The 17,663-nt window shown below is 37.0% G+C and overlaps 2 protein-coding genes across 2 annotated transcripts in view; one reads left to right on the forward strand and one right to left on the reverse strand.

Moving 5' to 3' along the window:
* GXIVsPLA2 (phospholipase A2 group XII) overlaps positions 1-17,268 on the forward strand; it is a 47,547-nt gene extending 30,279 nt beyond the window's left edge. The window contains exons 2-3 of the mRNA XM_074184762.1: positions 666-908; positions 17,050-17,268. Of these exons, the coding sequence (XP_074040863.1) occupies positions 666-908; positions 17,050-17,210 (404 nt within the window). The 3' untranslated portion in view covers positions 17,211-17,268. The remainder of the gene's footprint in view (positions 1-665; positions 909-17,049) is intronic.
* LOC141486579 (uncharacterized) lies at positions 2,185-3,204 on the reverse strand. The gene is made up of 2 exons (XM_074184763.1): positions 2,888-3,204; positions 2,185-2,830 (listed from the first exon to the last, which is right to left on the reverse strand). Exons 1-2 carry the CDS (start codon positions 3,152-3,154, stop codon positions 2,642-2,644), a joined length of 456 nt encoding a protein of 151 aa, XP_074040864.1. The 5' UTR covers positions 3,155-3,204; the 3' UTR covers positions 2,185-2,641.
* Positions 17,269-17,663: the final 395 nt, after the last annotated feature.

Genomic DNA, 17,663 nt, shown 5'->3' on the forward strand with positions numbered 1-17,663 from the left:
ACCGAAAAATCCCGAAATGTAAAATTGAATTTAATTTCTCAGTATGAAGTGAACGTCTACGATCCAAAAAGTAACAACAAAAAATACAAGTCCGTATTTAAAAATTCAAAGATGGGGATGGCCCAAGTCAGATGACACCCTGTATAAAAGATTCATGAATATATTCTGAGAGCCCACATCAAGTGCCAATAGCAAAATGTGCACAGATTTTCAATATGTCTGCGAATACAGAAGATATAGTCAAAAAAATAATTTGGGATTTTTTGGTTTTTCCTGTATATCTCCAGAACCAAAAGAGCTATATTCGATTTCTTTGCATCATTGAATAGGTCTCTAAAATAAGCAACTTTGCCATAATTTAACCGACACTCTATCTCTTATCGTTTACGAGATCCTCATGTACAGAAACGAATTTGAATAGCCCTGTAGAAATATTAAATTTATTTATTTTATTTTGAAAACAGGACAGTTGTATAAAAAACTTTGTATGATATTGGTGTTAAAAGTAAGTTTTATTTTGTTCGTGAAATTACTCAACTCTTTACGCTCGTTTCGCAAACTTTTTTACTCACAAAATAAAACCTTATTTCAACACTCATATCATGAACAGCTATTTTGTTACTGAACAGATCCACGTTATTATTCCTAACTCCAATTTCTTTCAGATGAGCAACCTAAACCAAACAGAAATCATATACCTTCAACAGATGGATGCGGTTCGTTGGGTTTGAAAATACCATCAGATTATCTTCCGGTAGCTCAAATGCAGAAGTGTTGTGATTCACATGACCTTTGCTACGATACATGTGGTAAGGATAAAGAAGTCTGCGATGTGGATTTCAAGAGATGTCTTTACAAACACTGCGAGTCTTACGAAAAACTACTTGGTGGGACCACCATGATGAAAGGTAATTATAGTTAGATTACATATACAGTGTGTTTTCATGAAAAAATTATAATTTGCAAATTTTTGTGAAGTCCATTCTAGAAAATTCCAGAAATAAGTTGATTTTAGCTGCATGGAAAACACATTCTTACCGGCCATTGGATGATAATACATGAATTGTCATCCCCTGATTTTATTCAATTCACTTTGTCTCCATGACAGGGGAGAAAAAACAAAAAAGATGCAATGATGCGTGATTTGCAAAATGTGTTTGTCACTTTTGCTTTGTAGTTGAGAATAACGATAATTTTCAAAAATAAATATAGTTTTCATATACACAACAGACTTCCAGCATTTATATAATAAAATATAGAGTTTATCTAAAACGGTTCAATTGGTATACTTCAGTAACTTGGTTGGATAAAAATTACATGTATTATGTATTTATAGCATTTTCTTGATTTAATAAATAAATAATAACTAAAGTTCTTACCTGCAAAAAAAAGCGATTACCCATTGAATTTTTTTTTGTATTTTCTTCTATACAATTGAATATTACTTTAATTAGTTTAGAAACTAATGCCATAATAAAACAAACAAATAAGAAAATGGAAAATTTATTGAAGAATACATGTAAAATTTATTTTTACAAATGTACACCAAAACTAATCATATGTCTTCTCTGACTCTTTGGCGTTTCGCGGGTGGTGAAGTTTCGATGTTGGTTATATTCTCCTCTTCCTCGTCGTTATCTTCTTCACTGGCATATAAAGATTGTAACGCCTCTATTAATTTGTCGTTGGAATCATCACCAATATCTTCATCAATGCACGTTTCCTCTGTGCAGTTCTCACAGATTACCGTACAGTACAATCCTGCTTTTCGTCACCCACAGATTCTGCCACAGCCAGTTCTGCATTTCCATGAAATGCACTCTAGTAGACTGGCTGGTGCAACTGGCATCGTCCACGCGATTGGTTGAAGACCCTGCGATGTGCGTGTCCAACCCCATTCTTCTGGATCCAAATAATTTCCAAGCCAGGCTTGAACTTGCTGGTAAGTGCGGTAAGAATGGTACTTTGCAGCATTTTCTGTTGGAGGCAGAGATGCCAAATTTATTTTATTCTTTGACGATAAGCGAACATAATTGCGATATCGTAGTTTTATTTCTGACCGGGATATTATAAGCTTATATCGTCATAGTTACGCTATCAATAAAGAGGGTCATAACTCCCTTGGGACATTATAGATTTTATAATTCCCTCTACCTTTCACAAGTAAAAATAAATAGAAATGAAAACTGAACCATATTTTATTTATTCACGTCATTACAAATAATAAATGTACAATTTTGAAATGTTCCCTGAAAATTACTTCCGCCACTGGAAACAATTTCTTCTTTTGTATGGCTGGAGCTTCTGTTCACTACAGTCGAGGTACCTGCCTCTTCTGATGACAAAGTAGACAACATACGCGCCGTTTTATTTCTCAATTCGATGCTATCCTCCAAATACCCCTCCGCCACCGTGGAACTTTTCCAACCTCCGTGTCTTTTTAAGTTAGTCATAGTTGCTCCTGCATTGGCTAGAGCAGTAGCAGAAGTGCGACGAAGGCAATGTCCCGTATAGGAAGATGAGTTTGGCAATCCTAAATACATTGCGATTTTGCTGGGGATTTTCCCAAACATGTTTTTTCCAATTGGCTGAGATGTACATTTATTTTGTCGGAAGCTCAAAAAAAAATCGTTCAATACCTTTAGGACGCAAAGACATATAAAGCGGAGAACTCTTTTTCATCCACAACTGTAAATTTCTTCGATACACCAGTTTTACTTTCCGGTACGTTCACTACCATAACGGAATCCCGGTCCTCTATATCCGATATCTTCATATTCAAAAGTTCCTGACTCCTGCATCCTCCAAAATAACCCATAATAAAAACAACCTACAACAAAAAAAAGGAAATAAATACACACAAAAAGGAAAATAAGAAAAAAATTACCTTATGCAATAAATGAATATCATTAGGAGCGTCCTTTAGGAATCTGATAACATCTTTAGGAGATAAAACAGCAGACTTTTTCGGCTTATAACTCTTACTCTTCCCTTTCAAAAAAGCCTGTAGTTCATTGAACTTGGTGATATCTCGTTTCTCATGTATAGTCACCATCGATTTTAGCATTGACCATTTAGTCCATAAAGAATTCGGACTATACGTTTCTGACTGAAACGAATAAACACAATTACTACCAAATCTACCGAAAAACATAGAAAATTCCTTACCAGTTCTTGAAAATATGCCAGAAATACAGTTTCAGTGACATCTTTTGGCATAACATTTTGCTTGTTCAGCTTTTTTCAAAATATCCTCCATTATATTTGGGGTAGAAAACACGTTTTCATCGCAAACACAGCTTGATAACAAAGTTTTGTTTATAAACAAGTAACATAGCAACAACCTAGCAACAAGAAAACTCTACTATAATCAACGGTACCTGATTCAAATATACCGGGAAGGTAATGAATTGGTACATTTTTCCGTTTCAAAAATGAACAAAATTTTATTGAAATCGGTCAGAAATAAAATTATCTATGTACCACGGGAATTAATGAGCCTTAATAACCTCAGGCAATTGCTGTCCCTCGGGCCAGAGGCCCTCGGGACGCAAACTTTGCCATCGGTAATTAAGGCCCTCCTAATTCCCTTGATACATAAATAACTATAGTGTCGTTTCATTTGGGTCACCACCATAGAGCGTGTGATCACACTTTCCAACGTGTTTTTCTTCATTTCACGTTTAGATTTTGTTGAGAGCAGTCGTGTTTTTGATTTGTTTGACATGGCTGCGAATTACTTTCGTCTTTGGAATTTGAATTTACTCCCGAAGACACCGATGGACGGTATCACTTGGGCTCAACAGCAAGGCCTTCTTCGTTCTACGAAAAAGTGCAACAGCCATAAGTGTGCCATGAGTGACATCGAGCAAGACCCGGGTGTTGGACGCTTCCGATGCCCGAAGTATAAGCAGAAAGGTTGCGCTACGATGTCGCTGCTATATGGAACTTTCTTCGAAGATTGTCGATTGCCGATGGACAAGGCTATTCAGGTCATGTGTATGGCTTCACTCGTGATTGGTCGGTGGAAGATGTTCGACATGAGGTTGGTTATCTTTCGCTATCACCCGAAGAACGGACCGAGTTGAGCTCCGAGACAGTTCACTTTTGGTATCGCTTCTGCCGTGAGATGGTGACTGATTGGTTCTGGTACATTCAAGCAGAGAAGGAATTGCTTTGTGGACCTGGTTGCGTGGTTCAAATTGACGAGAGCATGTTTGGACATAGTACAATCGTGGTTGTCAACTGAATGGACATTGGATTCTCTGAATGATCGAAGATGGGAAAGAGGACGTGCGAATGATTGTAGTTGACAAGTGTGACTCGGTGACTGGTTCCAATCATCGAGAAGCATGTGAAATCTGGCACTACCATCCATACGGATTCCTGGAAAGCGTACGATTGCCTTGAGAAAGCTGGATTCGTTCACTATAAGGTGAATTATAATGACTTGGAGCATCGGTTTGTGGCAGAAGATGACAATCACACCCAGCGGATAGAGGCAACATGGCGACCAGCGAAAGACTGGTTCCGTGGACGTCACTATGGCAAAGGACAGTTTGCTGACTACCTTTGGGAGTCAGCAAACAGCGGCGCTGTGTGGCGCCGCCTTCACAGAAAGAACAGCATTGAATGGTAGAAAGAACGGCATTGAATGGCAGAAAGAACGGCAAGAACGCCCTTTTAATGGCGTCTCCTAATGAAGGTTTACTGAAGGGGAGAGGAACGAAGCTGACTGCCTTTGCGCGGAGTTCCCTGGAAACGTCATTGACGGCTAAACAGTCAGCATGTATATGTTTGGTCAAGGTTAGGTTAAGTTAGGTTAGGTGAGGTTTTAAGCCATTTAACCTCTGCAGACCCCGAAGGTCATGCCAATCGACTCAAATGTATTCGTTCGCTCTCTAGCGGCGATCCGTTAAGACGACTTTTTATCCAGAAATCAACTTTTGTGAATGATCTACACATCTTTGTTAGGAGTTTATATCGAATTCAATTGCTTTCTTCTTTTTGTCGGAATTTTCTCATATAAAGATGGAGTCGAAAAGTTTTTTTTCCATGATGAAAGAATGAAAGAAGATGAAAGAATGAAATTTTTATACAGGATGACGTCTGACTTGGCACCCTCAACTTTGAAATTTTGAATACAGATCTGTATTTTCTAGGCCAATTTTTTGATCTGTAAAGTTTTGTAGACATTCATGAGAGCTTAGGATATTTTCAGACGTTCAAGACCAATTTCACCATGTCCAGCTCTCATTTCTTATAGTTCTCGTTAACAGAAGACTAAACAAATGGTCAGGTCTATAGGACAATAGAGGGCGCTGCAAGCAGTTAAATCAGAACAGAATCTGTTACTGGCATCTCTTTAGGGTTTACCAAACATATACTGAATATCTGGACTGCAAGAATAGTTTCGTACTTTTGGCAAAACCTACCAATTCCAAGGCATTTATACATCCTTTGAAGTATGTTACTAAACGTATTAGAACAGATATGACTTACGTTCTCTAACGTGCCTACTAACAGGCACTGTCATAAACATCATCATAAGAAGAAACTTAGATTGTCGGAAGACAGTTGTGTACCGTACCGTTTCTGTTCGTAAGACGATGAACCAACAGAGCACATACCAATCAGCGATACAGGTTTTTCTTTGAGGAAAATTAGCTGGTACTCACCGCAAGCCAATTCAAAGCTCATGTGAATTTCCTCAGAGAATTTGCTTATTCCAAAAACCAATGAAGATTTCGACACATTCGAATTTACAAGAGAAATTTGTGAATTTTTCAAATAATTTTTCCATTGATTTTTTATAAACACAAGTTGGAAAAGATGAATCCATTTGCAGTACGAAATTAACAAACACCAGAACTTTTTTTAAATACTGATTCATATTTTTCAATTGTTGAAACTATCTTTATCCACAGCGATCTGTTACAATGTCAAGGTTCGATATCAACCACCAAATGGGAAATCAATCTCTGTTTTTCTTCGCAGCTCTCATTGCAAGGCAACTGTATGAAACCAGAGCCCAAAGAAAGGACTATGTAGAAGAGTGACTTTGCAACAGACCAACTGCAAGGAGGGGTTGCCTTGCTCACCTATACTCAGGCTTCTCCTTCAAGGACCGTTGAGTCCAACAATTCATTTCTGGTTCAGCCTAACCCCACTGATGCATCCTATAGCAGATTGAAACAGTACTGTCTGGGGTTGGATGATGAATGTTTTGTTTTTGGGGTGTGGTTTGAAAAATATGAATCGGTGTTTATTGAAAAAGTAGTTACTATTTATTTTTTCCTGTAAATCAATTTATCTTTCCTAACTTCAAACTAACGAAGTTCTTGAGGAAAATTTGAGTAACACGGCTGTGCAGATTCCGCGTCACCTTGAATCAGCCGTCAGCTTTGTGGTTTGTTGGAGTATTGGGTTCAAGTTTTTTGTGGTCCATGGCTCTTGCGATTGGGGTATTGATTTTGTTGTTGGTTCTTGTGATTTTTAGGACAGCGTTGGCTAGGGTGTGATTGGCGGAGAAAGTTAGGTGTGGCTATGACAGGAAAAGTAGGCAGTGATAGATGACACGGCGTGAAAAGTATGACATGGCTGTCAGATGACAAAGTGGAGAAGGTAGGGTGTAGTTGACAGGTGACATGGCGGTAAAAGTACAAATGACAAGGCATGAATGGTAGTGTATTGTTGACAGATGGTAGAAAAAGTATGGCGTGGCTGGTAGATTGCAAGTCGTGGGCGTAGGTCTTTTGATTTGGGTGTAGATCCTTTATTTGGGTCTTTCTCGGTCCTTGATTTGATGATGGGCCCATAATTTGGGTATAGGAGCTTGATTTGAATATGGGTCCTTGATTTCCATAATGGTCCTTTTGATGGCGGCAGTGAGGAAATTTAATAAAATAATATTTTCTTCAAATAATATTGAATAAAAATAATGCAAACTAATTGTTGAGCGATGTTATAACTATACATTCTTTATAAAATAAAAACAAACAAATGAATATCATTTATCATCGGAATCAGAAGCTACAAAGTTCAATCTGAATATTTCATTATAGTAATGTGACAAAAATGCTTGATACCTAAATGTTACATTTCATTGCTGCTGAAGACGAATGATTTCCTTACCTTACATTATTATTACAGTGACAATTTTCTTTCGATCAAGTCGGATCAAAGATTGGTGGCATGGCGATATCCTTCGGCCCATTTTTGATACATGGTCTTTCCTGAAAGGTATAAATTAAGTTTGTACATGAGGACGCGTGCATATTCACATGCGCTTTGTTTCAATTCTTCGTAACATTTTCGAATTACAGCCTTCAACTCGGAATCCATTACCATGAAGTTAGATACTTTTCAGAAATCATTAATGTGTGAATAGACCCACCTGTAGAGTTGTAGTGCATTTGTAACAAACAAAACTAATGAGATTACCCACAAACTGTCTCTCCGTACTGGTAAGTCCTAGGAAGCTGAAATTTGATATACAGGCGCTTCTTAGGTCTAAAATGCGCAATAAGAAAAGATTTTCAAATATTTCAACTGGGGCCCCTTGTGGAATTAAAAGGGTAGATATGAAAATTAACTTTTCATCGCTGTTTTTCTTTACCGCTATATTTTCAGAGGGTGACATTTTGAATGTAGATTCGTTTTATGTTATAAAAGTGTGATGAGAAAGGATTTTCAAATAATTCAAATGGGGCGTCCACCCCTGGCGATGAAAGGGTAGCGTTTACATATAAAAATTACCTTTTCATCACTGTTTCTCTATACCGCTATATTTCTGGAGGCTGAAAATTTGAATGTAGTTTCGTTATATGTTATAGACGTGCAATTAGAAAGGATTTTCGAATATTCTGGGGGCGAAAGGGTAGCGTTTACATATAAAAATTACCTTTTCATCACTGTTTCTCTATTTCGCAATATTTCCGGAGGCTGAAATTTTGAATGTAGTTTTGTTTTATGTTATAGACGTGCAATTAGAAAGGATTTTCGAATATTCTGAATGGGGCGTCCACCCTTGGGGGTGAAAGGGTAGCGTTTATATATAAAAGTTACCTTTTCATCACTGTTTCTCTGTACCGCTATATTTCCGGAGGCTGAAATTTTGAATGGTGTTTTGTTTTATGTTATAGACGTGCAATTAGAAAGGATTTTCGAATATTCTGAATGGGGCGTCCACCCTTGGGGGTGAAAGGGTAGCGTTTACATATAAAAATTACCTTTTCATCACTGTTTCTCTATTCCGCAATATTTCCGGAGGCTGAAATTTTGAATGTAGTTTCGTTTTGTGTTATAGACGTGCAATTAGAAATTATTTTCAAATATTCCAAATGGGGCGTCCACCCCTGGGGATGAAAGGGTAGCGTTTATATATAAAAATTACCTTTTTATCACTGTTTCTCTGTACCGCTTATTACCGGAGGCTGAAATTTTGAATGTAGATTCGTTTTGTGTTATAGACGTGCAATTAGAAAGGATTTTCGAATATTCCAAATGGGGCGTCCACCCCTGGGGATGAAAGGGTAGCGTTTACATATAAAAATTACCCTTTCATCAGTATTTCTCTGTACCGCTATATTTTCGGAGGCTGAAATTTTGAATGTAGGTTCGTTTTATGTTATAAATGTGCAATTAGAAAGGATTTTCGCATATTCTAAATGGGGCGTCCACTGGGAATGAAAGGGTAGCGTTTACATATAAAAATTACATTTTCATTACTGTTTCTCTGTACCGCTACATTTTCGGAGGCTGGAATTGTGTATGTAGGTTCGTTTTATGTTGTAGATTTACAATAAGAAAGGATTTATGAATATTCCAACTGGGGTGCCAACCGCGGGGGAAAAGGTGCGTTCATAAAATTAACTTATATTTTTATCACTGTTTCTGCGGATCGGTAAATTTTTTGAAGGCTGAAATTTTGTATGTAGGTTAGTTTTATATTGTGAATGTGCAATAAGAAAGAATTTTCAAATATTCCAACTGGGGCGCCAGCTGTGAAGAAAAAAGGCGCGTCCATAAAACAAAATAGTATGTTCAGCACTGTTTCTCCATGCCCTCAAATTTCCGATGGGTGAATTTATATAGCAAGCCGGGGTGGCTTGCTAGTATCAAATATGTATATGACAAATATGTATTTGACAAAATATTGTGACACTTGAAGTTTTTGTTTTATATTGCCATTTTTATTCAATTGAAGTTGTTTTTGGATACTGCACAAACTCATTTGAAAAAAAAGTTTTCCAGACCATTGAATTCTACATAAAAAAGTGCTTTGGAAATGTTTTCATAGAAACAAGAGATTTTTGATAAGAAAAAAGCACAACAACAACTTTTCGAAAATGCACATAGATACTAGATACTTGCAAATTCGCTTCTACCTCCTTTGTCAATCCCTGACATATTTCAATTGAAACAAAACTCTGAATGTGATGAAATATATTTAAAAATATTTCTTTCTATTCAAATCTTGTGATAGTTTGTCCTTGATGAAGTACATACATTCTCGCAAACGTTTTCAAAAAATTTTTGTTCGCTTTCAAATGGTTTTGAAATAATTTCTCTTTGTATTTCATTTACATTATTTAGTTTTCAAAACATTTCTCATATTTTTTGTTCTTATGCTATAATACGTTTCTATTTGAAAAATGTATGAAACAACTATATATTGGCAGATCAAGATTTTCAGATGATGTGGTGCTGCAGGTTTTTCCGGATTTTCCTGCAGCTGAAAAAGCAAATGCGCCACTGGAATCAATGAAGTTGCCCCGGAGCGCCAAATGATTTTTGTTTCTTGGTTTCTCATTTCATAACTTATATTATAGAATACAAGTCATTAAAGATTTCATTTGAAATTTTTAAGGCGGTGCAAAAATGTCTTTATTTGAATTCACAATAAAAAAATTTATATTTTGCGTTAAACAAATTTAATGGAAATTCAGAAATGTGTGCTATGTGTTAGCCACCGATAAGCATATGTGATAAGTGACATTTTTCTACTTATTATGCAAGTAAATATCAATTACCATATGTTTGCAATAAAAGTTGACAATTAGACGGTGAATATTAAAACGAATGTGCTGTAGAAAATGTTGCTGTTATGAATAAATAATTTGAAGGACAATTTTGATAGAAGAAAATATGAATTATTGAATTTTTCCAGAATTTCAACTTCATACTGTCTGATAAATTGACAAATCCAGATCAGAAGTGGATGTACCCAGGAAGTGAAACTAATTTTATTGATCGAATACATTCTTGAATTTTTTTTAAATCAATAGGAATATTGTTTAGTTTAATTGCTACTCATTTTATGAAATTCATTGTGTTGCGTCCCTGCGTGTATGATATCTGTTTCAATTTTATAAAGAATATTCGGAGAACAAACTGATTAGGATACAGTGATTTTAGTGTGACTCCATGCTCATATATTTGAAAGTTGTTGTTTTGAAAGGGCCTTTTTTCTCAATAACCTCTTTTTGAAATGGCCTTTTTTCAATTTTCACCGTATTGTTTCATGAAGGGCAATCCAACCTTCTTCACTTGGTGTTGACGAATCCATAATTCTCTTTGCTGAGAGTACGTGTTCATTCCTTCGTAGACTTGTCTAGATAAACGATTTTTTTGAATCTTCATCCAAGTAAAAGAAAAACAGACTCAGTTGTTATAGCTGGTTGTTTCTCGTTTTCTCCACTACATGACCTGCACACTTCCAGCTTCCATTCGATTGTTGATTTCTGAATTCAATATGTAGCTTTGCTGACGACAGCACACGTGTCTCGCATTCCATTTGGATTCCAGGACATCGGCTACAGATGCACATCTTCACCGGCAGCAGGAGGCTGCATATCTTAATGGTGATCTAGAGGTGATTTCGAATTGGGGTGAAAGGAACCAGGTTCAATTCAATGACATGAAACCCCAGACATCAGTTTTATTCAAAAATATAAATGTTCTTATTAGTCAGTGGCCTATGCTTGAAGACTGGCAGTCCTGGCTGCAAATGTGCCCGTTCCAAAATTGAAGGTCGACTCTTTCAGTTGTATTGCCAATCGCATATGCAGGAAATTTTCTGTGAATATTCCTGCACTGACGCCTGTCGGATATAATCCAACGCCCTTCATGGTATTAGCCAGGGGAGTAGTTATTTTCTGATAGGCATCAGTCCATTCATCCTACTGTGTAGGTATATCGGAGACTGGCTTGAACGTTTAAAGTTCATTTCTTTAGAAAAATATAAATGTCTCTGAACTGGATATAATAATGTCAGGACAGACAATTCCGCTTTCCGCTTCGATAAGTCCCTGGAATTGCAAAGGCTGCTTCTCAAAAGCTTGGAACACTGTTCCGAAACAAAAAACTGTACAATCGCCAGCAACTTTTGATGCTTTATAAAGCTGAGTCAGACCTTCTTTGGAGTATTGTTCACATGAACGAAGCTCCTAAGTATACCGTGACACTTCTGGATTGAAAGAGCCATCCGCCTTATTTAAGATACGAACATCAGTTGCAACCTTGATAGTCTGGAACACCGAAGAATGGTTAGAGATTTGTCTCACTTTCATAGATACTTTCACGGGAGGTGTTCAAGTGACTTGGCACATTTGTCGGTACATGTCAGCGAATACGCGACGGACTGTGGCTGCTCATCGTTTTGAGGGTCAACCCAGTGCACCTAGAACTTCACCGTTTGAGAAGTCTTCCATTTGGAGAACTGCATTCATCTGGAATAAACTTACTGGATGCGCTTTTCCAAATGAATTTAATCTCCAGCAAATCAAATCACTCTCAATGATAGGTGAGGCAGAATTTCGACGCTCAATTCGTTCAATTTTCGGACGGTGATTCGTGAAACGTGCGGACGGGCGATGTCGAAGAGCTCCTTCCCTTCGGACCCCTTTTGTTGACCAGTGCTGGCTGCTGTTGACGCAATTTTTGGTGAATTTCTTCGATTTCCTCACAATAGGACTCTGCTGAGATGGTTTGGTAGAAAGTTATAGTGGTAAAGTGATTTGGTAAAGAAAAAGTGGCCGAACATCGTTGAACGAAATAATATAGTAATAACCTGAAAAGAGGCAAAACATTTTAATTTGAAAAGAATGAACAGCATCAATGTACATAGTGAGCCCAATTGAACCATTTCAAAGAGAAACTCTTGTTTTCAAACTAGATAGATGAAAAATGATTGGTCGGCAATTTAAAAATGAAATCTTTCAACCTTTTCCAGAGGTAAAAGTCCAAAGGCGTTGAGTCCGGTGACCAGGCCGGCCTGGGTCCTCAGTTGGCTATCCAATTATTACCAAAATTTGCAGCCAAACGTCGGTGATGATTGCAGTGTTGGGAAGCGAAGCATAGTTATGTTGAAAATATATTTTTTTTTGGCTCCAATAGTGGCAATTCATTATCAAGTGGTTCAATATTTTGCTTTAAAATTTCTAAATACTTCTGAGATGTAAGAGTGCCATTATAAATGAACGGTCCGATAATTCTACCCCTAAAACACCTGCCCACATACTGAATCCAAATCTTCCTTGACTTCTTTCCTCCACAATAGAATGATGATTTTGTTATGTCCAAATATGAGAGTTGTAGCGGTTGAAAATGCCGGCACTGCTCATATAAATTGTGTCTGTCCAAATACAATACAACGAGAAATCACGAACTTGGTTACAACTTTCCAGGAACCATTGGCAAAAATCCATGCGGCGTTCAAAATCTTTCGTTCTTGGTCTTGTATGGCCTGAATTTGTGTTTTTCCAAAATCCTCCTAACTTGTTATTGGTAGGCCTGTTGATATGTTCAAATATCTCGTTGACGATTTGGGATTATTTTCAACAGCTCCTAAAATGACTATTCCAACTCTTCATCCCTATTAGATTCATATCATTTTGGCCTTTTTTTTTCAAATCGACCACCATCAATTAAGTTGTGTCGCAATCTTGCAAAAATGTCTCCAAAAGGTTGTTTTCCCTCTGGATACCTCTCGTGATACAAATTGCTTGCTGTTTCTGCATTTTCCCAGGTTGTTATAAAACAGACTATCATATCATTTTTTTCATAATTCTCATACTTCATTGCGAATGTGTTTGAAAATTGAACAAAAACCACAAATTGACGAGCGTCTTTACTACTGAAATCAAAATTTGGTAGCTTCCAGTAAAAATTTGCATTATTTTTTATCGCCGCATCGTCAAAGCCTACTTGATCAAAATGTGCGTTTCAAAGTCTACATGAAGAAACCTAAAAGCTCTGTATTTCAAAGATCACTGTGGCTAAACATCAAGTGTGCTACATATTTGAAAGGAAATTTTAAACTCAATTGAAATATGCAGGAATTTACAGGGTGTCTAATAAAAAAATAGTTTTACATCAATATTTATTGATATCTCTTTTGAAAAAAAAGGTTTTTACACCATTGAATTCTACGTAAAAGAGTGCGCTGGAAATGTTTTTATAGAAACAAGAAGTTTTCGACAGGAAAAAAGTTATAGCAATTTTTTTAACAATGCACATTTTCGAAAAACATGCTGTAACTAAGAAACGATGATAGAAATCGCCATGCGATCAAGTTTGTTATGAAATTTGGCTCTCAGGTACAACCATTAGTTTTCATCTTTCTAGTTTGAAAACAGGAGTTTTCCCCTGTACAAAATTCTTCATTGATCAGTATACACTATGACACAGTAGAATAAATAGTTATTGAAATATGGAGATTCAAAAACATATGATATTGAAACAGACGAAACTTTTGATACAACCAAATATAATCCTTGTATTTCTCCAATATCCCTAATTTCCAATCGCGCTGATTTTTTTTTTGTAGAGAAAAGTCACAATTCTGTTGGCATAAGCCTTCTTGTTCAAGCCCAGTGCTGTAACGGTTAGACTATTGCATTATTTTCTTCAAATTGACTCCATGATTGAAAATCGAAATTCTTTCAGAGTATTTCATTCCTCGTCCATTCCAGTCCATTCAACCTACTATGTGGATATACCCGAGACGTGCTTGAACATTCAAAATTAATTTCTTTAGATTTGTTTACTGCCTGTCTTCAAGCATAGCCCACTGACTAATGAGAAAGTTTTTCTTCCTTATTGAGAGGAATCGGGCAAATTTCGGATATGCAGTTGGTTAGTACCTCGTCCACTAGATGGAGTGACAGTTTTGTTGTTCGCTCCAACTTAAGACGAGGAATGAAATACTCCGTAAGAATTTCGATTTTCAATAAACACCCAAGGCAGAATCTACGACCGCCCCCACGAGTCTCCGTCAGGCGACTTCGGTAAACATATTAATCAGACTTTCTTTCAGCAAGTTCACCGCAGAACAACTCGACTGCGATTCAATTATCCTTAGATTCACTGAGGAACGCTCGACGCTAACAACAGCCGCCGGTTAGTTTTTGGGGGCCCCCATGCAAAAATTCAGTTAGGAATAGTCGCGACAAAACATTTTTACCGATCGCGAAAGAATAGCGCCTAAAGGTTGACTTTCGACCAACAGAGGTCAGATGTCAATCTTGCTGAAATGCCCATCAGTAAGTTGAGGACCGCTCGGAGAGCGGGGGTGGATGGAGTGCCCTAGTAGGTTCTCCTCGCTAACTAGCTGGGGGGGGAAGCTTCTACTTGAGGGCACTCAACCCGGGCATGGGGGAATATTTTCAATTATGGAGTATCATTGACTTTAGGTCGATGATGGTCACTATCTTGCATTGACAAGTGGCTAAGGAGCCCGAAACCAGTGTGCAAGTGTGTCCGTTCCAAAATTGAAGGTGGACCCTTTCAGTTGTATTGCCAATTGCATATGCAGAAAATTTTTTGTGAAGATTCCTGCACTGACGCCTGTCAGATATAATCCAACGCCGTTCGTGGTATTAGCCAGTAGAGTAGTTGTTTTCTGATAGGCGTCAGTCTATTCAACCTGCTGTGTAGGTATATCCGAGACGGGCTTGAACATTTCTTTAGATTTGTTTACTGCCTATCTTCAAGCATAGCCCATTGACTAATAAGAACGTCAGTGTTGAATTTATTATGACTACAAAAATTTCGATTGCCGATAATATAAATTGCTACACTACAACTATGATCACAAAAATTATAAATTTTTTGTAAATAGTAGTTCTAGAACCTGATCAAATGGCCAGATTTGTCTGATTTTCCATAGTATGAAAGTGAGATTTTATTGAAATATACGTAAAAATCTCGATACTGGGCTTGTTAGGTAGTTGGCCAAACAACAAGGAATCCTGAATTTGTCGATTTAATAGACATATGGTGACAACGCAAACGATGTTATTTGAAAGTGTAGGTACCAATTAAAACTTATGGAAAATTTACTCACTGAAATAACATTTGTTATGATAATTAATAATTTTATCTGAGAATTTCCTGAGCCTTTTGAATATGGTATTCCATATATGGTATATGATAAGAATGAATTATGAACGAATAGGTTAAACTAGTGGCTAATTAGTTTGAAATAGATAATTTGTTGACAATTAAATGAGCAAGTAGAAAGCACGAACTTCATACATGATATGCATAAGTAGCATGAGAAGGTGCGTAAAATAGTATTGTAAGGACTCTTTCACACGGTGAGCTTCACGTGTGAAAAAGCCGTAAACCACCATATCCTTATTGGAAAAATCAAGAATTCAATATATTGCTTTGCTGACGACAACACACTTGTCTTGTCATTCGATTTGATTCCAGGACGTGGGCTACGGAGGCACATCTTCACCGGCAGCAGGGGGTTACATATTTCAATGAGGATCTAGAAGTGATTTCGAATTGGGGCGGAAGTAACTACGTTCAATTCAATGTCACAAAAATCCAGGCATCGGTTTTCTCCAAAAAGATAAATGTTTCTGAATCGGATATAATAATGTCAGGTCAGACAATTTCACTTTCTGCTTTGATAAGTTTGTAGGGGGTTAAAATGGACACCAATATGTCTTGGCACAATCATGTCGCTGGAATTGCAAAGGTTGCTTCTCAAAAGCTTAGAACATTATTCCGAACAAGAAAAGTGTACACACCTCAGCAACTTTTGATGCTTAATAAAGTTCAGATCAGACCTTCTTTGGATTATTGTTCACATATATGGAGCTCTGCCCCCTGCCCCTGAATTTGCTGGATTCTATCCAGAAAAGAGTCATCCGCCTGATTGGAGACGCGAACATCATGTGCAACCTTGATAGCCTGGAACATCGAAGAAAGGTTGGTGATTTGTTTCTCCTCTATAGATAATTTCACGGGAAGTGTTCAAGTGACTCGGCACATTTAATTCTAACAAGAACGGTACTTATCAGAAATACGCGACGAACTGTAGCTTCTCATCGTTTTGAGGTTCAACTCAGTACACCTTGAACTTCACTGTTAAGGAACTCTTTCATCTGGAGAACTGCGTTTATGTGGAATAAACTTCCTGGGAACCTTTTTCCAAATGGATTAGTCTCCAGCGATTCATATCCAATGTGAATCGCTACTTGCGCACAGGCACCGCTCTGAGAGCGACTTAAGGATTTTCCTGAAGTGCTTGTGTTTTTTCCTTTAAAAAAAGTTGAATAAGCTAACTAACATCGAAAATACAATTTGAATATACTATAACTAGGTCGATCTTCAACCGAACACTATTACAAATCGAATGCGATATTTTCTAAATACCTAATAGAAGAGTATTGAAGCGTAAATTCACCATTTGCGCCCGTATGAGTCATAGCCTATAAACAAATCTACAAACTAAGTTCATTCTTCCAGTCAACGCCTTCACCAGCGAATATGTTTGCCGCAGTAGCAGACAAAACGTTTGGTGCAATAAGTTTCTTTCGACCACAGTCCAACAGCCCAGCTTTTGTTCTTTCTAATCGTGTTTCCAGTCGACAAAATCTACGTTCTTATAATATATAATCAAAGAATTGGACCATGATTCAGTCAATAGTAGAAAATTATTTTATTCAAAAAATCTGTCAGTTTTGAAAATTGTTGAAATTTCTATTCTTTCATGAAAGTATCGAATAACAATTGATATTTTTGTTTCAGCGTGCAAAGGAGCTGCAAAAATGTTATTTACTGGAACATTGACCCTTGGATGTAAGTCCTTTTTGGATGCTCAGTCGAAAGCATGTTATTGTACATCACAAAGTTGGAGGGATAAAAAACATAAATACACGGCGGGAGGTAAACGCAACGAGGAATTTTAGTGATCATTATTATAAATGTAATGTAAATAATGTATTTATTATATAGTGTTGACTTGTTTGAGGTCTGTTTTCTGAGCCACACTAGGTTAACTGATGGTGTCATGAAAAACTCTTCTTCAAATAACAAACGAATACATTTCATATGAACCTGATGGAAAATACAATGATGTAACACCTCGTGACAGTTGACACTTTCTCCTCTTTGGATTTTGAACAAGTCAGTGATACAGAAATATTTAATATAGTGAAAAAATTGAAAAGCAGAGCAATAGGTACGGATGGCATTAAAATTTTAACGTTACATCTTTGGACTCCATTTTTATTGCAACACGTTTCACATCTTATTAATTACTGTCAAAATTATGTTTTTCCAAAAGTGTGGAAACAATCTCACATCATACCTCTGCCCAAGAATTCAAATCCTACCAGCCTAAATTATAACAGATCAATTAG

Source organism: Leptinotarsa decemlineata, unplaced genomic scaffold (assembly GCF_025532065.1).
Source record: "Leptinotarsa decemlineata unplaced genomic scaffold, Ldec_3_MD MMD2_tig00026358_RagTag_RagTag, whole genome shotgun sequence".
Classification (NCBI taxonomy): Eukaryota; Metazoa; Arthropoda; class Insecta; order Coleoptera; family Chrysomelidae; genus Leptinotarsa; species Leptinotarsa decemlineata.

Bases quoted from the DNA above. Each gene is read 5' to 3' on its own strand.
- LOC141486579 (XM_074184763.1), bottom strand. From the start codon at position 3,154: ATGTTTTTCGGTAGATTTGGTAGTAATTGTGTTTATTCGTTTCAGTCA. The intron at 2,831-2,887 runs GTAATTTTTTTC...TTTTTGTTGTAG, and splicing joins ATATTCATTTATTGCATAAG to GTTGTTTTTATTATGGGTTA.